Source organism: Podarcis filfolensis (genome assembly GCF_964270895.1).
Source record: "Podarcis filfolensis genome assembly, chromosome: 12".
Lineage (NCBI taxonomy): Eukaryota > Metazoa > Chordata > Lepidosauria > Squamata > Lacertidae > Podarcis > Podarcis filfolensis.
The window spans coordinates 35,912,513-35,939,130 of record NC_139614.1 but is presented as its reverse complement, the minus strand read 5'-3'; the positions used below and the strand labels follow the sequence as shown (position 1 = coordinate 35,939,130).

Here is a 26,618-nt window from a genome sequence, read left to right as displayed (position 1 = left end):
TTTGCATGCAGTGTTTGATTCACAGGTCTTAATGCCTCTTCTTGGTTAGCTATTAACATACTTGTTAAATAAAAATTTCTTTTTTGGTTTAATGAAGCTCGCCCACCTCTGACTTCAGCTGTGTAGAGTACAATTATGTGACTTCAAGTGGGGAGGTGGGGGAAGGAAGGGAGTCAGTCTATTTATTGCCTTTGTCCCAAGTACAAGCTCATTGGATAGTGTGAGGAGAACATAGAGACCGGGGCTGTCTAATGTAGTTTTGGTCAACTGTGTTTGAAAGATGTTCATGGTCTTTGCCATGTGACCGATCTGTGCTGCTATTACACAGCAAGAGGTGCAATGTTTTAGTTGATTGAGAATGCCAGCACAGTATTACAAGCAGTTATGGTGCTCAGTCCTACACACCCCCACACACCCACACCATATGTGTTTGTGTATGTCTGTCTATGTGTGTATTCTGTATTGTGTTGGGTATTTTGTAGGAGTACACAGCATCTAAGTCACTGAGAGGGGCAAGTACCCAAGTCTTGAATTATTTTATGCTTTTTGCTATGGTGTTCAGTTGCAGGGCCCCTGATCATTTAAATTAAAGGTTTGTGCTTCACTGTAAATCCCATTCTTACATTCTTAACACATTATCACAGAGCAACTTGTAGACTGAGGACTGATAGTTCAGGCTTCCCCGTGTTTCTTGCATGCTTTTATTGGAATTCTGGTATATGTTGGCAAAGTCCCAGCTCATTCAATCTTCATGCCAGTGTTCTGAACGAAGTTGCCAACCATTTCCGTAAATGAATATACATGGAGAGCTTAATAAGCATGCTTGTTGTTGTGTCTGTGCTTTAAAGTGGATTTTGCATTACACTTAAATATGTCTATGAAATATTCATTGCAATCTTCTATTCTTCTTGACTATATTTCCAGGCCATTTAAACTATGCCTTGTCATTTCAGGGAGGTATTTCGTCTTAAAACCGAATAGCTTTAGCGCTCCCATTAGCATCTGACAACTATGTGTTTCTTATTTGGAATTTAATATTTGGGTTGCTGAAATTTGCCAAGTTCAAGCCCATTAGTGATAAACTATGTATTTTCTATTATGAAACACCTTTTAAAATAAATGTGTTAATCTGAAAGGAAGGTCCTCTCCCATTATGAGTTATCTTGCTTACTACATTTCTGTAAAGTCCTGAATACCTTTCTTCAGTTGTAGTTGACATAAGTTGCGATTCAAATATATATATATATACAGTGTGTATATATATATATATACACACATACACAGTGTGTGTATATATATATGAGAGATCCAGCCACTATCAAATGTTTTGCAGTTCCAGTAAACTAAGTCTGAGAAGTATCCCTTTGTTGTAAGGCACAAATACAAAGGAATGCAAAATTATAAAAAGTGCCAAAAACCAACAATGCAATGAAATTAAGGAGAATAAAACCATCCTGAGAGAACTTTTCACAGTTAGGGGGGCTACCATAGAATTTTGAATATATATAATAGTACACATGTTTCCATTAATGTAGTGACTGCATTGTGGTCCCATGGATGGTGCATCTTTCCTGCCCCGACCTGGCCACAGTGATCCATGCGACGGTCATCTCCAGGCTTGACTACTGTAATTCGCTCTACGCGGGGCTGCCCTTGAAGCTGTCCCAGAAACTCCAGCGGGTGCAGAATGCTGCAGCGAGGCTCCTCACGGGGTCTCTGCCATAGGAGCATATTCACCCAGTGCTTTTCAAGCTGCACTGGCTCCCGGTGGAGTACAGGGTCAGATTTAAGGTGCTGCTTTTGACCTTTAAAGCCCTTCACGGCCTAGGACCCTCGTACCTACGGGACCGCCTCTCCTGGTATGCCCCACGGAGAGCCTCAAGGTCTATAAATAACAACACCCTAGTGGTCCCAGGCCCTAAGGAAGTTAGATTGGCCTCAACCAGAGCCAGGGCCTTTTCAACTCTGGCTCCGGCCTGGTGGAACGCTCTGCCTCATGCGACCAGGGCCCTGCAGGATCTGATTTCTTTCCGCAGGGCCTGTAAGACAGAGTTGTTCCGCCTGGCCTTTGGCTTGGAGCCAATTTGATTCCCTTCCTCTCTTTCTTTTTTCTTTTCCTTCTCCTCCTGCGATGAGGCTACATTTTAATATTTTAATGTTCCATTATTTTAATGTTGTATTTTATTTTTGTTTTTAAGTTGTAATCATTCATCTTGTTTTTATTATTGCTTGTAAGCTGCTCTGAGCCCGGCCTTGGCTGGGGAGGGCGGGGTATAAATAAAAAATTATTATTATTATTATTATCTTGGATACGATATTTCATGAGCTACCTATACATCAGCGAAAGGGGTTGGGTAGGCAGTACTTCTCAGCCTAATGGAATCTGTGTGCATTTATGTAATAAAGCGGCAAACATTCCCCCATTCAGACACATAAAGGGTTTCTAGTTGGCCTGTTTAGTAGGTTCTAATATTAGAATATTTTATGAATGGTTTTGTAGATCAAAGGATCTCTTTGTTCAAATTGTTACTTTCCAGGCTTTATGATTTTGCAACTATTATACAATTAGATTATATATACTTCATGGTTCATTTCAGTGCATTTCCTGTTGAGTTGCATAGTGAAAAGAAAGTAAGTCATAAAAGCAAAGTTAAGATTCCATCAGATTTTCTAGTTGAGTAGATAATTAAAACCAAACCACTTTTTAATCATACTTAATGGAGCAAGGAGCTTTTATGATACAGCAGTCTTTTGTTATTGTTTGCTTATTTAACCATGTGTAAAAACCTAGCAATTTGTAATGGCTTTGTTATTTTTTGGGAAAATGGGGAAGATTTTACTGCGTGGGGAAAGAGCTCATATAATTAAAAAGGTTTTGCATGGTAAAGCATTCTGTCTTGGAAAGACCAACGATCTTTAAAATTTCTTTTATTTATTTTACACAAGGTTTATACCATCGGAATGGGAGTGTCACTAGGACTGCAGGCAGGCGGGGTAGAAAGGTCTTGAGCAATAGATAAAATAATATCTACAGGGCAAGGTTAAATAAGGACACCTGCAGTGATGATCCCTCCACCATGAGGGACTCTTCATGAACCAAATCCAGCATTGACTGCCTAACATCAAGGTTAGACGCTATGCAGTCTACTGGGATGTGGAAGGCTCTACGCATCCTGGGTAGTATTATCTGCAGCTTATACTGCATGATGCAACATTGCCACTTTTTGTGCCAAACTCCCCTTTGGAAGTGAGTTTAAAGTGGGCTGTGATGAATTGACAAGCAGTTCCTTCCTGCTGAGCTGTCTTAGGATGGGCCTAGGTATAGTGCTGCCTGTGACTTGCACACCCTCGGGTAGGAGTATTCTGAGCCTGTTATTTGCCCTGGGCAATGGAACATTCAGCCAGCATCTCTGCATCTCTTTGGGAGCAGGACTGCTTGCTTTCCTGCAAGATTCGTGGGCACATGTATGTAGTTTGTGACATACTAAGTTTAAGAAAGTTTTCATTAGGTCTCAGTGATCAAAGGCAAAAGGCAGGAGGACGCCTCAAAAACAAACAAACAAACAAACAAACAAACAAACAAACAAACAAACACGAAAGATCTAGCTAGCCTATGAATGTCTATAACTCACAGTCATAGGGTTGTCTTGGGTACAGGAGCAGTATGTTGGGTCTGTATAGAATTGCAGGTGGGGAACAAAGAAATAATTGTGCAAATGTTCTTTAGAGTGATAATTGTTCAGTGCAACCAGTAAGTTTAGCTGCATATGGGCCTGAGTTGCACGTACTGATTTGCATGCATATGGGAAATGGAGATTATTGTTCATTACTACAGACATTTCTCAGCAGCTTCCCCACTTGATCACATCTTCCAATCAGTTTCTCAGGTTGTAGATGAAAAAAGTATTTGGGAAGACATGACATCCCTGCTTAAAAGGAAAATGATACTAGAGAAGTTGTGTCTTAAAGAGACATATCCTTGGCATGGGATATGCCAGGGATATCTCTCTCCCTGACCTCGTGACTATAAAACACAGGCTAATTTTTGTCCTTCCCCCACATCGTCCCCCCCCCCCCGCCGCTGCCTTGGACAACATCTTGGCTGATAAAATGTTCTCCACAACTCAAAAGCTTGCTACTCGTGACATTTTGGTTGGTCCCAATAACCCAACAGCAGATGTAGGACATTTGTTTCATAAGGACCAACATACCGGCCACCTTTGTGTGTGTTTTTACCCAATCAATGAATGGAGGAAGAGAAAATCACAACACAATGTCACTCCACTTTTAGAAGGGCAACCTAGATCCTTCTGCAGGAATGGGGAGGACTGGGCCCACTGGTGCCAAAATGACAGCATCCTCATGTCTCCATAATATCTAATCCAGAGGTAGCCAATGTGGTGCTCTCCAGATGTTGTTGGACACCAACTGTGAAATATACTCAGAGTCGAGAGTGGATTTCATGCTCTTTATTCAGCTCATAGTGGTGAGGAGGAATGAAAGTCCCCCCAAAGTGTCTGCTTTATATACATTATTTACACAATGAGCTGCACGTGATTGACTAATTCCGGAATTCTCCTTTAGGCCAATCAGGTTGTGGATTCACTTCCATCTGGAGCTGGATTGGGTGGCTCCTGCAGACCAATCATACTGCTGCATTGTTCTAGGACCAATCAGATTGCTGCATTCTGAATCCTATTGTTCCAGGACCAATCAGACTGCTGCATTTTTGATCCTATTGTTCTAGGACCAATCAGACTGCTGCATTTTGGATCCTATTCAACTCAGTACATAACAAACTCCCACCAGCCCCATCCGATATGGCCAATCTGGAAGTAACTATGTTGGCTACCCCTGGTTTAACCTACATCCAAAGAACTTGGGAACAGATATCCTACTTTGGTCAGAGAATTTGGAGACCTTTTGATGCGTTTTTGGATCCCTTGATAACAATTGTTTCCCCCCCCCCACCTAATATTATAGCAGCTTGTATCTGTGTCCATTGTGGTGTTGTAGATTAATAAAATTGCTTGTTTGGTAGAAGGATTGCATGTCTTTCTGTTTTAGCAGAACCCTGGTCCCAAAGTGAATATGAGTTGTTTGCTGCCCATTGCGTTTGTAGTGTAGACAGCACAGAAGTAATTTCCTTTACTGCTGAAGTGAACTCTGCGAAGAGAGGTGTGAATGCACCTGTTGTGACTCTCTGGGTAGTTGATCAGCAAGATGTAGGAAGGTTGTGAGGCCAGAACCACATCTACCAACCTTTGATTTTCATGTTGGGGTATGTAGCCATAGAATGTAAACAAGTACTGCTTCATAGAATAAAAAAGTCAAGGGGGTGAAGCTCTTTTGATGTGGAATTGTAGACAACACAATGTGCTATGTGACATTAACTATAGAATGTTTTCATTTAACTTTTTTTTTGTTGATTTTTTTTGTTCACTCTTACAGGGCAAATTTGTGCTGCTTTTCTCTTGATTCAGATATAACCTTGAGTAAATTACACTTTTCCTTGCATCTGCCAAGTTTGGGGTGTCAGTGTGTGCTTGGGGAGTCCCCCACCAATTTTTAAAGTTAGTTTTTCTATCTAAGACAAGCTTTTTTGTGTATACAGAAGCTCTTTCTGCTTACTCCAGTTCCTACTGAGGAAACCAACTCCTGCAGATGTTGTAAAGGGAGAAGAAAGCACCACTTCACTTAATGAATGACCATAGCATGTTCCCTTGTAGTAATTCATTTATGTTTCTTTTGCCATGCAGCCCCTGTACTTCCAGGGGCATATCAACAAAGTCAGCCCCAAGGATATGGTTACATGCACCAGACTAGTGTGTCGTCTATGAGATCAATGCATTCACAGCCACATTCAGCTACCTTGGTGAGTATTGAGTTAAATAATTAATCCTTTTCACAGCAGCCTCTCTCCTGCAAACACAATTATTTTCCCTCTTTCCTCTATAACTGAGCCTGTCTTAAAAAAACCCTTTATCTTGCACTTTTTCACATGGGCTATAAACATGTTCTCTAAACTTAACTTGAGCAAACTTTTTTTTTTTTTTGGTAACGGACCTGTTTAAGACCTTAAAGGAGTACAAATCTCAATTACATATTGCAATCTATGCAGTAGCTAAATTACTACATTGTAATTGAATTATGCTGGAGATTTCCCCTGACAGCTGCCTTATGTAATTACATGTAGAACTTTACACCCAGATCATAATAAGCTTCTAAAAAGTTTTAGAAGTTTTTCACAGTGTGGCTGTGCTGTCTGGAGCTGATAGGAGTCATATTCCTAAACTTCTGGAGGGCATTAGGTTGGCAAAGGCTGTCCCAGAATCATAAGATACAGTAAAGAATCGCATTCCTACACCTTCTAATACAGTATTTGATATTCCAAATATCTCTTGATGTTTCTGGCATATGGCTGGAAACTGACACTTAAAAAAAACAACACAACCTCATCTTGATGAAGAATGAGGGATTAAAACACTACCAAAAACCTACCATAAACTGCTTTGAACGGCAGTGAATAAATGTGTAAAATTGTTTGGATCTTCAAACTCTGAGTTAAAAGCTTTCTGTAAACAATGAAATATCGCTGTAAGCATTTCCACCGCAAAATGCATCATAGGACCCATCCATACGTCCACTTTTCTCATACTTTTTTGGCATGGATCTGAGCAGTTTTTCATTTGTCTTGCCATTTTCCCTGGGAAAACCCACTCTTTACTGCTGAATTGGAACAAATATCTGCAGAAAAACCAGGTTAAAGCAGCTGCACAAGCAGAAGTGTGGACAAGCTCATAGAATCTTGGGTGGAATAATAATAATAATAATAAATAAAACAAAAATAAAAATAAAATGCCACCCATGTGACTGAGTTGCCCCAGCCAATCTGGGTGGCTCCCAACAGGTGATTCTCCCATACTTAGGTTGGCATAAATGTGTTTAGTAAATTGTGGTCGCTTAAGAATAGATTTTGAAATACTGTCTTCCCTGACTGATCACTAAGTTTAGCTAGCAAACGTGACCACATCTTTATGGTGAATATCTAAAAAACTCCCCAACAATAATTTATCTCTCTCCCCACCCCCCACTCCAATTGTGTAGATATCTATGTGTAATATGTGTGGTTATATACAATTAATGGCAGGAAAAGGGTGAAAATCCTCCTCAAATATAGTTGATCGTTGAATTTGCCTGATATAGAGCATTGTGACGTGTAATTGGTATGGTATATTGTGTGCTTTTTAAGTGCCAGTTCATACCAATGGTATTCTCCCCAAATATGGATATCTTAGCTTATTTTATGACGACCAGGCAAGTGACAATGCATATTTCAAAAGTGTTTCTAACATTCAGGGCTGCATACTCAAGACTATCCCTAGTTCCATGAAGAATAATTTCTTAGCAAGTTGAAAGTTTGCTGATCTATACAACCCGCATTGCTGGTGACATATAATGTAGGTTTGTAGAGACTGGTTTGTTGGAAAGTCTGTGAATTGTGTTTAATGGACTCACCTCTCCTTTCTTTTCACAGAGAACATATAGAGCAATGTATGACTATAGTGCCCAAGATGAAGATGAAGTTTCATTCAGGGATGGTGACTACATCATCAATGTGCAACCAATTGACGATGGTTGGATGTATGGTACTGTTCAGAGAACTGGGAAAACTGGAATGCTTCCAGCAAATTACATTGAGTTTGTTAATTAATACTCACCGTTAGTACTTCTGAGCTTTATTTTGATTTACTTAAGCTTTACAAACGTACTTTTAAGACCACATCTTCATTACTTCCCTGTTAATGTAACAATCAGTGCTCCTTTCTGGAAGTCAACACACAATTGCTCTAACAAGTCCAAGAAGCACAGAGTTCCCAAAGTGTGCTGCTTAAACGGATATAGAAAAACTTGTTGGTGGAAACCTGGTGCTTGTAATCATGTAAAGGTTTCTATTAATTAGCTCCCAAATAGGTTTCTGCCTTTACAGTAGGCTGCATTTCCCACTTAAGTTTTAATCACAAAGCAGCTGGTATTTTTTATTGTGTGACTTTGAAATTGTAAGAGGTTATACCTTGGTGTTAAGGTCCGAGTAATTAAAAATCCAAGTTAACAGAACAAATCTTTTGTTGTTGTGATAAATGACATGCTCAGAAGTTGCTTACAACTGCCTGGCAGCCTTAAACAAAACGTATCTTGTACTTAATGCCGGAAACTTCCTGACACGCAGCTGTCTACTGTATTTTCCCCTGAATCTTTCATTTTCTCTCATCCATAGTCCCAATTCATGTTAGTCCTCCCAAACTACCAGTTGTGAATGATCTCCATGACAATAGCTGTGCCTTTTTGCACAGTTAGAAACAATTTTAGAGTGCATTTTCTATTTTGTTAATTCCAACCTTTTCTATTTCCCCTTGTATTAACACTGTTTGTATAGAAATGACTGTCTTCAAAGCACTGTCTTCAAAACACATATATCTATTTTTTGTTGTTGTAAGGGTTTGTCCTGAGAACTTTGCAATGACATTTAATTGTACCCTTTACATGTAATGGTTCCGTGCAGGGATGGCAAATATGTAGCCTTCCAGATGTTTTGGCCAGGGATGAAGGGAACTGGAGTCCAGCCACATCTGGACAGCCACAGGTTTTCCATCCCTGGTATACATGGATTGGTGGTAGGGGTTACTTCATGAATTGGGGCTTGGATTTGGGACCTGACTGGCAAAGAATGTGATTTTTTTCCAGAGGCTTAGTTCAAGAAAAAGATTATTAGATATTTAGTAAATTTCTAGCTTTGTGAATATAACTCAAGGATTTACTCAATAACTGAAGCATGGCATCCACCTGAGAAACTTTGTCTTCCCACAAGGTAAAAAATACAAAACCATTATTTCCTGTTTTCTTTTTAAAAAATGATATCAGTTGCACTGCTGTCTTATTTTATCACTTCTAATTAACACTCATTGGATCACAAAACACTTGTTAGATGTTCCTAAACTTTTTAGGAGCTGGTGAGAGCTGCTGTGGTGTAGTGGATTAGAGGCTGAGCTTTGAAACAGGGAAGCCCCCGATTTAAATCTCACTTCTCCCACCAGCTCACCAGCTGGCCTTAGTTAAGTCACTCTCACTCAACCTCAGTTCCTTATCTGCAAATGGGGAGACCAATACTGAAGGGCTGTTGTAAGGATTCGAAGATAATACTGGTGAATAACTTTATAGTATTATAGGGTTGGGTCCAAAGGTTTCCTTCCTTTGATGGAAAGACTCATTTGATGGAAGATGCATTCTGTCAGTTGAAGGGAATGTTTGGATCAAGCCAATTATTATTAACACAAGGTAAAAAAAATGAAAGAGCAAAAGGGAAATACAATGAGTTTAGTTGTCAGAATTTATCCCCTGAACCAGTGCATTTCTTCAAGCCCAGCAAGTAGTGCATGAAAACAAATTTGCTGAGACATATTCCTAGTTGTTTATGCAAAAATAAAAAATAAAAATCAGTACCAATATAAGTTACTTCCATTCTGCATTTATAGTATCCAACATATTATGAAAAGGGGAGGTATGGGAAGAATATATTTTTCTAGGTACTCAAAAGTATGGATATTTATGACCATTTATCTCTTGTTTTTCCTCCATACAAATAAAATCAGGACCGGTGTGGGTGTATGTGTGTTTAAAAAAAGATCCAGGTCAGAGAGAGGGAAATGTAAACCCCCAAGTAAGATGTTTTTTAAATAGATTGTTATTTACATAGATTGGTGTCTAAGGGCTACAATGTATTTTGCTAATGGTATGAATTACTGAAGTTGACCTTTGAAGGTATGCTGCGTCCATTGTATTGTGCATAATTTTTTTTTTTATTGTCGAAGGGAAGTATATTTAAACTGCTTTTAGAGAGTTTTGTTCTCAGATGTCAGAGGACAATGTCTCTAGCATAACATCTCGAACATAGTAAGTAACTCATAAGTACAGAAGTTAAAGAATAGAAAGTTCTTTATTTCTATTATTCTGTTTTACCCAGGAGAAGGAAAATAAACCATTTTTTCCATCAGACCAGCAGCTGTTTTGTCTCCTGGCCATTTTTCTGTGAGAGTGGTAGCCATAGAATGGCCTCAGTTTGACCTGGGCAGTTCAGGCCATTTAGCTATTCATTGGGCCAGAGCATGGACTTCAGATTGGTGTTAATAAAAAGACTGTCATGCCTGATTCAAGTGTTCACAAGATGAGATGGACCAATCTACCCATGAGACCATGCCAATTCAGTTTATATGTGGCGAGTTTTGAAGGAATATGTGGGGAGCTTTGCCCTGGAATCCTTTACCTTTACCTTATGCTGATATTGTAATGTTGTAAGGTAAAGGTGAAGGGACCCCTGACCATTAGGTCCAGTCACGGACGGCTCTGGGGTTGCAGCGCTCATCTCGCTTTATTGGCTGAGGGAGCCGGCGTACAGCTTCCGGGTCATGTGGCCAGCAGGACTAAGCCGCTTCTGACGAACCAGAGCAGCGGTACCTATTTATCTACTTGCACTTTCAGTCCCTTCATTCAACCACCTCCATGTTGGCAAGCAACGCTGTCAAAATAGTTTCTCATTAAGTAAAGGAAATTGTCTGCAATACCCATATTTGTGCAAACAACATGCATATGCAGTCTGTGATATTATTACATGTGATATTAAATTGCAAGGATGAATGCCATCTTTATTTGCCTGTTGTAATTAAAAAAAAAAAAACCCCGAAACAAGGTACTGGTAATTGTTTTTCAAAGAGAACTGTCCCACTGCAAAATGTTTATGGCATTTATTCAAATCTTTAATGCGGTTTTTGAGCTGGTGCACCATGCTGCATATAAATGAATGCAGTGTCATACAGTTCCATACACAAGCAGTGTGGTTGCCACTGGATCTCACCTATTGTGGATTATTCATAAGGTTGTGGCACTTATTTAGTGACTCAGATTTTTGGAAAACCCACAAATCACATGGAAACTCATGCACCACCTCCCTCATAAAGTCGTGGTGCAGATGGGTACTTCCAAATACTGCAGCCTTCAGATTAAACTCTGCCACGCAGAAATGGATTCCAGTGGCAACTATGCTATAAGAGCCTTCCTTAGCCTGCTGTCCTATAGATGTTGTGGACTACAATGCCCATCAACTCTAGACAGCAAGGCCAATGGTCAGGAAGGCAGCTGCAGTTTGGCAAAGGCTGTCTAATAACCAGTGGCGTAGCGTGGGTTGTCAGAACCCGGGGCAAGGCAAGTAATTTGCACCCCTAACCCGTGGATTTGCGCCCCCTAACCCGTGGATTTGTGCCCCCTAACCCTAACCCCCAGATGTTGCGCCCGGTGCGGCCGGCCCCCCCTGCACCCCCCACGCTACGCCACTGCTAATAACGTATGATGTAGCTCTTATGATTCCCACGGTGCACATTCTTAACTGAATTCCACCACCACAAAATGAAGCTACATAAAAAGTATCCTTTTGGAAACTATAATTCAATGTGCTCAACTTAAGAAGACATTTTCTAGAGAGGTGAAAAACATTTTTAATTTTTTGGGGTGTTTCACCTTGTACTGGACAATACCTGAAATTTACTCTTCTTTCTAAAACAATTGCAAACACAGAAGTTGGGAAGAATGTAGTTTAGCAGTTAGTTAATAAGAGCTGTTAGATTTTAGGTGTTAGAAATGACATTATACCGTTAACTACTGGATAAACTTTAGACAATAATTAAATAGCTGAAACCCTATCAGTAGCATCGAACTCTTCCAACCTAGCAGTGTTTTCTGCTAACAAATGCAAACTTCTGAATTAAAATTATGAAGCTCTTAACAATGCCTTGCCAATTCTTCTCTAGGTTGAGATTCAGAGGTAGGAGATAGACAAGGAGATGAAACTGATGCATGTAGTCAGAGCTTCATATGCTGCTGTTGGCCCAAGAATCTACTTTTTAGTGTAAAATACTGCTTGGAAGAATGAACTGTTCATTATGGAGCACATGGTTTTTATGAAGGGTCCAGGTTCTATAGTTTGCAACTGCGATTAAAAGAATTCCAGGTATGAAAGATGTGCCTGAGAATTTGAAGAACTGCTTCCAATTACAGCACTGGTTTAGATGGGTCAAGTATCTTTCTTGGTGTCAGGCAGCTTCATATTCTGCAATATGCTTCCCCCTATCCCAAATGACAGTAAGTCCGGAAGCAGGGATGGGGAACCCGTCACCCTCCAGATGTTGCTAGACTCCAGCTCCCATCACCCCTGACCATTGACCAACAACATCTGCAGGGCTGCAAATTCTTCACTTCTAGCTTACAGAGGTATGCTTTTTTTCCCAACGAGGGAACATGCATCAGATGTTGGAAGGAATCAGATTCTATTGCAGACTGCACAATTACAAATTCTGCACCAGATTCCCAGGTAAAAAACTGTTGCAGCTCAGTTTTAGCTAACTGTAGCTAAAATTCCTCAGGTTTTCTGCCTCTGTTTGCTTACAACTCTTTCCAAATTCAGACTTGTTTCAAGCTGTCTCTCTGTTCCCCAAACTTTGGTTCAAACACCATAAAACGAGCCTGACAAAGTTGCTTGTTTCAGGGCCAGTTGCTAGAACAATGAGAGGAAGGACCATTACTTATCCTCTTGTAAAGCTGTAAACCTTAAGTGAATACTGTGCCATTTTTGAGGTTTGATTACCAGACCTGCTCTAGGTTCCTTTCTTGGGCTAGAGAGTTCTAATCTGATACCCAGCCCAGTTTATGATTTCAAGATCTGGCAATCATAGTCAGATGATTAGGGTCACTGAGGAATGCTGAGACCTTTTTGTTAAGTCTCTGATTGTTCTTCCAGCAAAAACATAACAATTCATAATGGCCAAACTCATGAAATCATCTTCATATGAAAAAGAGCAAGCAGAGCTTTAGCTCTGTATTTGGGTCTTTCTGAAGCACGAATATGCCTCCAAGCACCTCAAACTTTGAATCCCCCTGGGATAAATATTTGGAGTTCTATTTTCTTCTGAAACTGCCTGTACTACTTACAGGATGTTCAAATGAATTTCATATGCTTTTTTTTTGTCCAGTATATAGAAATTGCATATTGTATTTATGATGTAATCAAGTTGCAACAGAAACATTTTATTTAGAGAGATCATAAATTATCTGCTGTATCATTACAAATCTGTATTACAAAGTACATGTCTCTAAACCACTGGAAATCATTTTTTTCTGACTGTATTTGGTTAGCATGATGTGGAACTCATCTACTTTTTGCAATTTATAAAAAAAAAACAAATAACAAAACTGCTTAGTTTGTACGTTTGCTTAAAAATGCATATACTGAGTTAATTTGCAAAATTGTACCTTTCTTTGGGAGTATAAAATTATTAAGGAAACTTTGTAGTTCGACAGGGGAGGGGAGTAATTTTAAGAGATCATATGATGCATTGGCATAATTTGGCTTTTGTTATGTGAAAGGATAACACCAGCTATTAAAATATATTTTATTAGAAATGCTTTAAATCCAGTTTCCGCCCCTGTACACTCTGAATCTCAATGCTTCAGTGGACTAGAGCAACATTCTTCTGCTGCCTGAAGTACTAACCTATGCAACCTAGTTCACATTTTGGTTGATGTCAAGTAGTTGTAACATTTACATATTCTGCATAACATACAATGGTACTGATATAAAATATTAAAGCTGCTACTATGTATGCATGATATTAATCAGAAACTTTTCAAAGCCACAACACTCCATGACAAAGATATTTCCTTTGTAGTAGTGAAATATGTGTCACTTTGACAGGCAGTTTCAGGGTGCCCATGCTAGAATAGGGTAAGTCAAGTTCTATTATAGCCCTGGGATGCAGGTGGCGCTGTGTTCTAAACCACTGAGCCTCTTGGGCTTGCTGATCAGAAGGTCAGCAGTTCAAATCCCTGCGACGGGGTGAGCTCCCGTTGCTCTGTCCCAGCTTCTGGCCACCTAGCAGTTCGAAAGCACGCCAGTGCAAACAGATAAATAGGTACCACTGCTGTGGGAAGGTAAACAGCATTTTTGTGCGCTCTTGTTTCCGTCACGGTGTCCCATTGCACCAGAAGCAGTTTAGTCATGCTGGCCACATGACCTGGAAAGTTGTCCGTGGACAAACGCCAGCTTCCTTGGCCTGAAAGTGAGATGAGCGCCGCAACCCCATCGTTGCCTTTGACTGGACTTTATCATCCGGGGTCCTTTACCTTTACTCTAGTTCTAACTTTTGATTGTAGCTGTGGCAGCAGGATCAGAGATTTATTTTTATTTATGTATTAAATTTATATACCGCCCTTCATCAAAAGATCACAGAGTGGTAGTTCACAAGATAAAAACACAAATAAAATGTTAAAACAGAAACAATAAAACAACCTTCCTCCCCAAAAAACACATTTAAAAGGCTGTAGAATATTAATCATCCAAAGGCCTGGTTGAAGAGGAACATTTTTGCCTGGCGCTTAAGCATAGATAAGGAAGGTGATTGGATGAACCTCCCTGGGGAGAGCATTCCACAAACGGGGGGCCACTGCAGAAAAGGCCCGTTCTCGTGTTGCCACCCTCTGGACCTTACAGGCAGGAGACACATGAAGAAGCGCCTCAGAGGATGAATGCCGAGTCCAGGTTGGTTTATGTGGCGAGAGATGGCATGTACATTCAGTGCATATACAGGGTTCTTTTCCATTTCAATGTCCTATTAAACAATTATACTTTACATTTAAGACATTTAAAACATTAGCTGCATGTTCTCTGGGTCACTTTGCTTTGAAGCTTCATTTCGCTATCACATCTGCTAGATCAGCCTTCACTAATATGGTGCCCTCCCTATGTTTTGAACTATAGCTCCAATCAACACAGAGGGCCTGTAGGGGAGGAGATGTCATTCAGGTATTTGGGGCATAAGTCCTGACTCAGATGGAATAGAGAGAGAGAGCTGGGCATCACCCACATATTGGTAACATCTCAAATTCCCAGGAAACACCTTGATTTTTCATGCAGCTGTATAGTTACCGGTGTTTCAGAATACAATTTTTGGTATTGGATGATGCAGAAATATATCCCTCCTGCTGCCCTGATCTCCCCATGGCGAAATCGTGGAGTATGATCTCTAAAACAAGCTTCACCGGGGTGAATTTATCCTGGACATTGCTGTGTTTTTGCATAGCTCCTATTTGTTTCAGTACAGTTTGTTCAGGAGGAGCTGCCAACAACTAAGGAGCCAAAGTAATAGCTGCAAGTGCCTTGTAATGTTACCCTTTTTCAAAGCATCAGGGCGCAAGTTTTTCCCCAGTTAAACCCTCTGATCTGTCTGTGTTGATCATGGTCAGGATCTGCATACTGAGAGTACATCATGATCTTCAGGAGAATCGAGTCCCTGGCATCTTGCCGGAGAAGGTTGCAAAATCATTTGTAGATTATTATTAAAATAAAGAGAAAAATCCAAGATGGCTGGTGGAGCTGAAACAATAGGGTTCCTACCTTTCTCACTCAGCTGCAACTATTTATACATGTCTTTTGAGCTAACATAGCGTGCCTCTTTCAGAACCAGTATTTTTGTTCCAGTTCATGTGTAAATACACAGCAGAGAGAAAGGAGTGTTCAATGTATTCAAACATTTTGTTTTAAAAGCCCAAATTTGAATGCTAATCTTGTTCATGACTCTTAATGGCAAAGGATTCAGAATTAATTCCAGAGGGAGCTGAAATGTCAATTGCAGGAGAAGAAGGGGGAAAAAAATCCCTGATGGTTTAAATTCAGTCTGGCTTTTTAGTATGAGAGACACACAGACAAAGAAGAAAATTAAAGAAAAGTGCTTGTATTATCTGGCTTCTACGAGACATTCTTTTCCAAAACAAAGGATGCTGAAGACTGCTCCAAAAGGCAAAGGAAAGCAGAGGCTATATGGACCCCATCCAAATAAAATGGAACATATTATCAGGGAGCAAAGTGGACCTCTCTAGTTTTTGCATGATAAAGCCAAAATAAGGAGGATTTGGAAGCACTGCCATAAGTGTATGTTTTAGAATTTCAGGTTGTATGATCTTGTAACCACTTGCATGCACACATCTGAACATAACACATGCATGCAGCCCTAGGAACAAAAACCTGTGATTCTTTCTTTTCTGTGGCACAATAGATATAGCCCAAGAAAACCAGCTTGACACACACTGATTTTCATTAGCTGAAAGTTAACGGCTTAATCAGATTTTGTTTTCCACTGGAATGATTTGTTTCCCCTCGGGTTCTACATTGTTGTCTTGCTCTAATCTTCTACTTGTGTGACCTACCCACCGCTCTTAGTTGTCAGTGCACAAGTCACAAAAATATAGTACTTGGCCTTTTCAGAGATGGGGAGGGTGATCAGCTATCCACCTTCTTTCTTCACATTCCTTAGAGCAGTTGTATCGTCCACGGACAGACCGAAAAGGTGTGGCCCAAGATCCCTCAAAAGAGTTTCAGAAATACTGGTGGAGGCTTCTGATGGTGCTTGCAGTGATAACGATTGTGAGATGGTCATTTGGCAATGAACTTACTCTTCCCCACTTCGCCAACCCAACCCATGGCTGAGCTCAGTTTCTTGCCTTCACTCTGTGATGAAAAAGGGCAACAACAACCTGAATTTGGCAAACAAGCCTTGGGGCTAAACTAGACATGATAGAGTTAGATCTCTTTCTTTTGTTAAAAGCAGCAGTGAGGTGGGGTCTTAATTTGGTCATTGTGCTGACAGAGGCGAGTTTAACTCCCCATATGCTTTTTCGATGACTTAAATGCTACCGAACCTGCTATTGACCGCAACAAAGAGGTAAAACAGGTACCCATATTGCACCTGGATTTTCATTTTACTCCATCCAACCTCCATCCATCCAATGGCTTGGGGGGAAGGGTTCAAACTATGCTGCAGCCTCATCCAGTCACCCACCCCCGTAACCACTTAAAAACAAAGGAATTGTGGATCTCCTATCCTGTTTGACCATAGGGCAGCCAGTATTATGCACCATCCCATCCTAAAGTTCCTTTTTTCATTCACTGATATTTTCAGAACAGACTTGCACGTGTATCATAAGCCACACCCTCAGTTTCTTTGGAAAACACTTGTTGTTCAAAAGCGCCTAATGCAGTGAGGTGTAATGAGTGTGCGATTTTTTTCATAGACAATACTTATAGTTTATAAAATCTGAGAACAACTTAATCCACAAGCAGCTACTACAAAGTCCTCATTTCTCATGCCATCCCATGAAATAATTCTCCTTAGCTGAGGCACATGAGCTGCATACATTCTTTTAGGAAAAACATTCAGGGAGAGAGACATCTGGACTGTGCAAGTGGGAGGCCAAGGGAAGGGGGAAAAAATAGCCCTTCTATTATATTCATTGCATTTCAGTCTTGACCAAGATAAATCTCTGCTTTAATTCATCAAATGTAAGAGAGGAATAATGCACACATACTTTTACAGATCATTGTACGGATGTCCACAACTAATATTGCACTTAAAAATGCCTAGAAATAACTGAATTTGCTTGTAATAAATAAAGTTATAAACTGTAGGGAGCCCTTTTGGCTCCTTGGGCCAGATCCTTATCAGGATCAGCTCTGTGGGCCATATTTGGCAGGTGGGTAGTGCTGCTTACCTGCCAATCATCTGGTATCATAATGAGATCAGATGCAAGGTGCTTTGAAGTCCTGAAGTCTTCTGCTAAAATGAATGAGGAAAGGCTTCACATTTGAATCCCCTGCTAGAATGACTGTTCTTTCCCTTCATTTTAGCAAGGGTTTCTAGTCAAACGCCTTCGTGAATAAGATGTTGTTTTGTGTGGATGGTCTGTTAGGCCTATGCACCTGGATTCAGGTAAGGCTCTTTAGCCTAACAACAGAGGTTCTCAAACTGTGGTGTACTTGTGGTCCACAGGCTTCATCCAGGTGGTCCACAGACTGCAGAACAGACAATAATATCATACCCTCCAACGTCCCCCTGATGAAAAGAGGGACATTATATTCTACATCAGTACTCCAAATATCTAGCTTCTGACATTCATTAATTTCTTGGATTTGGGGGGGGGTCTCTCTGCTCCCACATTCATAACAATCATTTGGCTGATGATTCTTAAGTAATTTGAAATTATCAAGGGCCGCCAACTTAGTTTAACAGCTGAATTGAGGGTGGGAGGGACAAAAATAGAAAGCATCATACACCACAATGTGTTTGAATGTTTCATTACGTTTTAGATTTCCTTATTTCTAATACCCATCACTAAGAAATTTTCAGAGACTGCATTTCACTTTTGCAACACAGTACAACAAAGTGTACAGCATTTGTGGTGTGTGTGTGTGGGGGGGGAGAGAAAGTGAAAGAGCTGAGTGCAGCTCCCCGTCAGTTTTATTGCACTTCTCGGAAAGGAAAGATGTGCAGCCCGGTCATACCGGGGTCTACTTGGAAGCAAGATTTCCAGTAGAACCTTTTCTTTTTCTCTCCCAAGTAAGCATGGCAAGCCCAACACGGAAGCTGCAAAGCTTGCTGACCTCCCCCCCCAGCACAAAACTTCTGCAGAAGCTGAGTGCATGCCCACACCCCTCCAGATTCAGATGGTGTTTACAATCCAGAGTTCTCTCTGGATTAAAAACCCCCAGGAAGGGTGAAACGCCTTCACATCACCCTCACTTGCCTCATCTCGCAAACCCTCCTTCCAGACGCCTCTGGCACATCTTTTGGGGCCAGGGAGCTCTCTCTGCTGACCCTCCTGTCTCCTTCACTTCATTTCTGCCAATCATAGGCTCACTCCCACCTGTGCACTCCCACCATAGCTGTCAACTTACAGATTTGAAAATAAGGGACCAGCAGCCTTGAAAATAAGGGACCAGCAGCCAAAATAAGGGATTTTCCGGGCGCAGGTATGTTTGACTTCTGAGCCCCTCCGAGCCAAAGGCAGAAAGCCCAGCCAGCAGCCAAATGAAGCCTCAAGCAGTGGTTCCCACAGCACAGCAACCTGGCAAAGGGGATGCAGCAAGGAAAACCACTGTCACCTCTCCGCTGGGAAGCGCTGAGCAAAGGCGAGTCCCCAGGCAACAAGGCCAATTTGATCAGCACAAGGCATGCAAGCTCCACCCTCCAGTCGTTCTTAGACTCCTTATTGGGTGAGCAACGCAGCCAAGCAACACAGTTGGAGTCTCCCTCCTCCCTGGCCGGCAGGGAGGGAGGGAGAGGAGCTGCTTCCTTTGAAACCTGGGAAATTTAAGGGACATCATCAATAAGGGACAGCAGCGGGACACGGCGCTGGGATAAGGGAGTTTCCCACCAACTAAGGGACGGTTGGCAGCTATGACTCCCACCTGCCTTCCAATCAGCCTTCACCCTTGTCACCCCACACTGACTGATACAGGACAGCAGGAGAACCTGTCACCTGAAGAGGTGACGACCTTATCAAGCGCTTAATCGAATTACCTATTTATAGTTAGCATGTTATTGTGTTCATAATGCCACTGGTCGCTTTCGGGGAACTTGTGACCCTCTAGAGATTGTTGGAGCACGCTTCTCATCATCCTTGCCTACTGGCCATGTTGGCCAGGGTTGATGGCATCCCTAATATAAATGCACTGTTTTTACAGTAAATAAATGTGTTTGGAAAGGCAGGTAAGAAATCACTTGATTTAACTCTCTTGGTTGTTGTTTTTTTTGCAGCCAATGAAAATAATAAAATCTACCATACAAAAGTATTAGGCAATGGGTAAAATTGGGTAGATCTCCCCACTTTTTTTCTTTAGTATCCATAACCTCAATATAGAAAAACTTACTTTCCCTGCAATAATATGATAGAGCCATAATACATTTTTTGCTGTATGTGACATATATCATTACAGAATACCTATGTGTTGCAGCTTTGACGGACATATATTATTATAGAATGCCTTTTGCTCTCTGTGTCTTTAAGTGTTTGGCAGAGTTTATCAACATGTAATTTCATGCTATTCTTTGCAAAGGCAGCATGAGAAGGCGAGACAGCTTCTACAAGAAGGAAAACCATGAACATTTTAATCCCCCTCTCTCAGTATCTTTGTTTCTGTTCCCATTCTCAACCCCATCTGATGCATCTTTTAAAGGCATTTCTCATTTTATACTGTATTCATGCAGTCCCTGATTTAAATGTACATTAAAAGAAAAGTAAGAACAGATGTTTGATGGTCCTTTGCCACAGAAGGGGCCTTAAGAAGTAGGTACACAATAGAAGGGCCAAGTACAGTGGTACCTCGGGTTAAGTACTTAATTCGTTTCGGAGGTCCGTTCTTAACCTGAAACTGTCCTTAACCTGAAGCACCACTTTAGCTAATGGGGCCTCCTGCTGCTGCCGCGCCACCAGAGCCCGATTTCTGTTCTCATCCTGAAGCAAAGTTCTTAACCTGAAGCACTATTTCTGGGTTAGCGGAGTCTGTAACCTGAAGCGTATGTAACCTGAAGTGTATGTAACCTGAGGTACCACTGTAATTTAAACTAAGCAAAAAATTTAATGTAATTTAAATGTAATTTAAACTAAGCAAAAAAAGCAAAGAATCCACAGAAAATGGGACAACAAAACAAAATCTTAAAACCAAGCATGTGTCTGAGGGAACAAGAAAGTCTTAGTCATGCACCCAAAGTTCAAAAAGGAGGGTGCCTGTCTAATTTCATGTGGGAGGGAGCTCCACAATCTTGGGCCCACTACACCGAATGCACAGTTCTTTGTAGTTATGAACTGTGAATCTGAGCCATGGGAAACCACCAACGAAGAAACGCCACCCCCCCCCGCAAGATCTCAGTTATTGGGTTGGGATATATAAGGGATCAGATGACCCTTAATATATATTGAACCCAACTTTCTGAGGGCCTTGTAAAGTTAAGCACCATTCTTCCTTGTATTCTAGTCTAAAGAAGAATCTCTAAAATATATCCCAAAATGGACTTCCATTTTGTACTTTTTCGTTTGGGGCACTTTGAGCATGAGTTGATTTTTTATTATTATTAAATCACACAGATACTTTATTACAGCCCAAAGACCCACAAAAACAATTTCGAAAGCAAAATACAGCAGAGTTGATGTTGTCTTTAAAAATTTTCCAACACGAGACTCTTAATCTAAAGGTCGTGGGTTCAAGCCTCATGTTGGGCAAAAGATTCCTGCATTGCAGGGGGTTTGACTAGATGACCCTTGTGGTCTCTTCCAACTCTACAATTCTATGATAATATGTTTTGCTCTTTCCCTCGTTCCCTGCCCCCCAGTGCAGACCTTCAGTCTGTTTCCTTTGCAAAACACAAAAGGCAATTGCACAAAACTGACACAAGGGGGCAGATGTATACTGTCTATTTAATCAGATCCTTGTAATGAAGCTGAATAGTGAAACTTTAGGAATAATTGCTGATTGATTCAGGACAACAGCAAGAGAATCTGAAGAGGTGACAACCTTATCAGGCACATAAGCAAATTACCTATTTATAGTTAGCATGTTATTGTGTGTGCAGTCACTCGGCCTCCTCTGTCACTTACGGACTCAATGTTAAGACCGTGTTCATGGACGACAATCTTACTTGGCTCCGAGTGTTTGCCAAATAAGAAGTTATTGCCTGCATAATGTCACTAGTCGCTTCTTCTTCATCATCTATATCTATATCATCTATATCTATATCTATATCTATATCTATATCTATCCCACTACACTGAGGTATTGTCTTTTAAAATGGTACTGAAAATGTTGGGGCAACTCTGCATTTCACCTCAAGAGCAGAAAAGAGTTGAAGCCAAGTGATTTTTAAATGGTTTGTTAACAAATTGGTTTCTCTCTCTCTCTCTCTCTCTCTCTCTCTCTCTCTCTCTCTCTCTCTCACACACACACACACACACACACACACCCCACATGCAACCAGCTCTGCAATATAATCCACTCCCCCTGCTAAAGATGCTACCCAACAGATAATCTTGTTCCAGTCTATGTTTATAGAGCAAACTGAGCCATAACAAAAGCAGCTCTCTCCAGGTCTGACTAACCCAAATACTGTACCGGCTTCCAGCTGTGTTTCTGATTAGGTGTTCTATTGCCGATTTGAATTATGAAGAGCTGGAAATGTTCACAGTGGTTTTATATTCCTTAAAAATAAAAAGACTTGTTTTGTCTTGAGAGAGAACACAATGTCCATCAGGAAATAAGACACACTATCAGTGCAACCTGCTGTCCCCTTTTCCCTCTGCTTTTGGGTGTTGCCCTCCTTTCACTGGTTGTTTTAGGGTTCCATCTGAACACCAGTGTTTTCTAGCTATTGGCTGCTACACCCATGACTGCTGGCCACATTGGCTATGTTCAGCTGCCTCTACCTCTGTGGGGAATCACACATGAGGAGAGTGCTGTGTGGCATCTAAGCATCTAGGTGGCCATTGTAAGAAACAGGCTGTTGGGCTAGGTGGGCCTTTGGACTGTTCAAAGAAGGGCTCATGCAGCCTAGACAGCTTGGCCACAGCCCTGTGTCTGCTCATTGGCCACACTCCCATGATGTGGCAATCCCACCAGCTGCACCAGGCACCACTGCTCCTATCACAACAACCCTGTGTCGTAGGTCAGGCTGTGAGATGATGACTAGCCAGTGTGCTCTGTGGTTGTGTGGAGTTTGAACCCGGTCTCCTAGGTCCTAGTCCAACACTCAAATCTTACACTGCCTCTGGACTTCAGAAAAGAACTGTTAGCGGATTGACGGTTGCAGTGCATGAGGAATGAGGCACAGAGTCGGACGAGTGGTGGGCAGAGAGGAAGATACAGGGAACATCTCACAGCTAAGGTCACTTTATGTCTCTCTCACATTCTGTTCTCTTTTTGGAAAAGTGAGAGGTAGCTGCTTGTCAGAGCTGTTTTTGCACTCCTTTCTTTGCTCCAGTCGCAGTTAACTTACCAGAGGTTATTTGTAACCATCATGCCGGTCTTGGTTTCCCCGCAGCATATCAAGCCGAGAATGGGTGTGATGAAGAAAAAGGTCACAGATGAAGGGAATGAACATCTGAAAGCAAAGCGCCGCAGACTGTCAATTTGGACAGGAGCCGACCCTGTTACGCAACCTCCTGTCTTAAACCTACCCTACTGCCAGTAAAAGAGGGAAACGATTCCAAAAAGCAGCATAGCAAGACATAGTAAAGCAGTGCATCAGATTTTCTTTTCCTCTGCACCATTTATTTCCTTCCAACAACTTGCACCAAGAGCAAACTTAAAATATTCCATTCTATTTTGACTAGCATTCTGGTTTCCCCCCACTTTCATTTGCATACATTAGGTAAGCCTTTCTACCAAGCTAGACCTGCCAAGGGCTCTTCACTCTGAGCAAGCTGTTTTGCATTCAAACCTGCTTGGAACAGAAAACCTTCTCTTAATTCATTACAGCGCTAACATACCAAAACTACTCACGTAACAATGATTCCATTTGCTGATGCAAGGCAAGCACCAAATGCTTTGCATCTGGTCAACCGGTAGAACTTTAATTAGGTTTTGGAGACAGGACAAGGGGTAGCCAGGCTTTTAAGGTCGTTCTTAAAGTTGCAGAGTTGGAAAAGAAAAGACTAATACTATACTTCCAGAAGTGTCTCCAGTCGTGTAACTTCTGTTGTGGTTGGCATCTGTCTGTTTGGGGAGATGATAGAGAAGAGTGCCTTCTGGGGTGAAGTCAAACTGTTGGAAGGTTGCAGTGCCTGCTGTGGCTCTAGGGACCGATACAGGAGATACATGTTTTGTTGCAGCTGGGGCAGATGAAGGCGTCTGGTTGTGCTGCTGCAGATGCACCACAGCATTTCTTCCTGTGCTTCTCCCAGCAGTCATTCCTCCTCTGGTCACTGCTATCGATGTACTGCTTGACTGCCTGTCTCCAGGTATTGTGATTATCTGCAAAGGATTCCTACATGGTGGGGTTGATGTTGCCAACCTTAATTCTATGTTTGCAGTTATCTTTGTAATGCAGAATTGGTCTGCCAATGGGCTTGGTGCCTGAAGCCAGCTTCCCTATGGATCCTGCCGTCTTCCATTTTGTGGACTTTACCAAGCCAACATAGACATTGCTGAGACAGGAGTGCGAACATGCTGGGAATGTGGACTTGAGAGAGCCCATCTTTGTATAGCTTCTACAGCAACACTTTTGTCAATGCCTATATAACAAAGCAGATAGAGTGGTATCTCGAGTTCAGACTCTTCAGGTTACAGACTCTGCTAACCCAGAAATAGTACCTCAGGTTAAGAACTTTGCTTCAGGATGAGAACAGAAATCGCCCGGGGGCAGCGGGAGGCCCCATTAGCTAAAGTGGTACCTCAGGTTAAGAACGGACCTCCAGAACGAATTAAGTTCTTAACCCAAGGTACCACTGTATTTAACAGACCTGGCTTTGACAATTTACTTAACAAAGGTACTATCTTGATCATTTTAGCAGTCTCCTTTTTCTGCAGAATCCCATCTTAAAGCTAGCAAATTGCAAACTTGGAACCTCAAAAGCCCATCAAGTCTAACCCTGATCATATTGTAATACTAAAACTATTTAAGTCAGGGGTGGGGAAACCCCTCCAGATGTTGGACTCCCAACTCACATGAATCCCACTAAGTCAACATCTGGAACGGTCACAGATTCCCCACATCTGTTCTTAGTCTTGGAAGCCATTATGCTGTTAAAGGCTGTGTGAAGAAGGACTTTCTTCTGTCTATCCCGAATCTTGCAGCACTCAGCTTCACTGGAAGAGTCCTGGGCTGGGTCTAGACACATCAAAGACGCGCTTCAGCTAAATGCATTGTAAACTTCAGAAAGGGAAATCCTGTTAGCGAAACACAGGACTTCACAGCGTCATCTGGTGTCACAATGTTTCAACACTAATAAAGTGCTTTATCTTAACGAATGCAGTTGAGTCCCTGTCTCTAATATAATGAAGAGGGGGAGGAGAAGAAGAAGAAGAAGAAGAAGACGACGAAGAAGAAGAAGAAGAGGAGGAGTTTGGATTTGATATCCCGCCTTTCACTCTCTTTAAGGAGTCTCAAAGCGGCTAACATTCTCCTTTCCCTTCCTCCCCCACAACAAACACTCTGTGAGGTGAGTGGGGCTGAGAGACTTCAAAGAAGTGTGACTGGCCCAAGGTCACCCAGCAGCTGCATGTGGAGGAGCGGAAACGCGAACCCGGTTCCCCAGATTACGAGACTACCGCTCTTAACCACGACACCACACTGGCTCTCACCACACTGGAGAAAAAGTCTCTCTATCCACATTCTTTGCACCATGCCTAATTTTATACACTTCTAGCACAGCTTTCCTTACCCACCTTTCCCACCCCCCCAGCTTCAGATATTGTAACCTTTCTTTGTTCTCTGTGTTTTGCAACTCCAAAAACAAACTGGAAAAGTTTCTCTCCCACCCCTAAGCCTGTCAAAAACAAGCTGACCTTACAAACCAGTACAGTATTTGTACAGCTCCCTTAGGTCTGGTGTACTGCCGTGATCAATTAGGGGGAGAAATGTATTGAGGGAAGCAAGAGGAAGCAACTTCAAATTTTGCATAACTTTGGACTTATTTGTTTATTTATACCCCAGGAAAATAAATCCCATGTGTTCATGAATGATTTATTTTACTTTCAGTGAAGCAGTGACCACCAAACTCGAGAAAGTGCATGCATTTAAATACATTAGAGAAACGACAAAATTAACATAGCATATGCCAAGACTCAAACAACGTCCCCCCCCCCCATTTTGCCAGCCACCTTTGAGAAGGACTGACTAAGAGGGTAGGAAGTGCTGCAATAAATGGAAAGCAGCAAGATTCTTTATCAGGCTTTCCTTCTGAAATGTAAATGATTGCATATTTTTAGAACTGGCTCATGCCCTCATTAGAGGTGGGTGAGGAGTGAGATGTTACGGTTAGCATGTCACTTAATTGGACACCCAGCGTGCAGAATGTTTTAACATTTTAATTCCTGATGCAGAGCCTTTGCTTTGTTGACTGAATTGTTCTGCTAATGCATAAATTACCATATTTTTCAGTCTATAAGATTTAAGAAAATGGGGGAGATGTATCCATGCATAAGACGCCCCCTAATTTTTGACATTACTTTGTAGGGGAAAAACCTAGTCTTATACACTGAAAAATACAGTAATTTACTCTTTATATTTATCACACAAGGCAAAGCAGACCTTTTATCTCTCGCCCTGCATCCCCTGCTGAATCTGGAATATGAGGAATTGACTTCACTGTCCTGCTGTGGGATCTAGCACCATGGGAAGAATTGGTTTTGTATAAACGATGCTAAACTGTGTCTTTGGCTCCTTCTTACAGTTGAAGTAATTGATGCACACACTATATTATAAAAGGTAATAAAGAGAGAGGAAAGGACCCCTGAACAGTTAAGTCCAGTCAAAGGCAACTATGGGGTTGCGGCGCTCATCTTGCTTTTAAGGCCAAGGGAGCCGGCGTTTGTCCACAGACAGCTTTCTGGGTCATGTGGCCAGCATGACTAAACCGCTTCTGGCGCAACGGGACACTGCCGGAAAGCAGAGTGCATGGAAACGCCGTTTACCTTCCCGCCGCAGTAGTACCTATTTATCTACTTGCACTGGCGTGCTTTAGTTGGCAGAAGC

At 41.6% G+C, this 26,618-nt stretch overlaps 1 protein-coding gene and 1 long non-coding RNA gene across 14 annotated transcripts in view; one reads left to right on the top strand and one right to left on the bottom strand.

Moving 5' to 3' along the window:
* The window catches only part of NEBL (nebulette), a 174,823-nt gene extending 164,764 nt beyond the window's left edge, over positions 1-10,059 (top strand). For all 13 annotated transcript variants that reach the window (XM_083579366.1, XM_083579364.1, XM_083579365.1 and 10 more), the window contains 2 exons: positions 5,760-5,875; positions 7,538-10,059. In XM_083579366.1, coding sequence (XP_083435492.1) covers positions 5,760-5,875; positions 7,538-7,714 — 293 coding nt within the window. In that variant the 3' untranslated portion in view covers positions 7,715-10,059. The remainder of the gene's footprint in view (positions 1-5,759; positions 5,876-7,537) is intronic.
* Positions 10,060-10,726: 667 nt separating this feature from the next.
* Positions 10,727-14,306, bottom strand: LOC310746263. The gene is made up of 2 exons (XR_014540547.1): positions 11,396-14,306; positions 10,727-11,211 (listed from the first exon to the last, which is right to left on the bottom strand). It is a non-coding gene; the product is annotated as an uncharacterized lncRNA (long non-coding RNA).
* Positions 14,307-26,618: the final 12,312 nt, after the last annotated feature.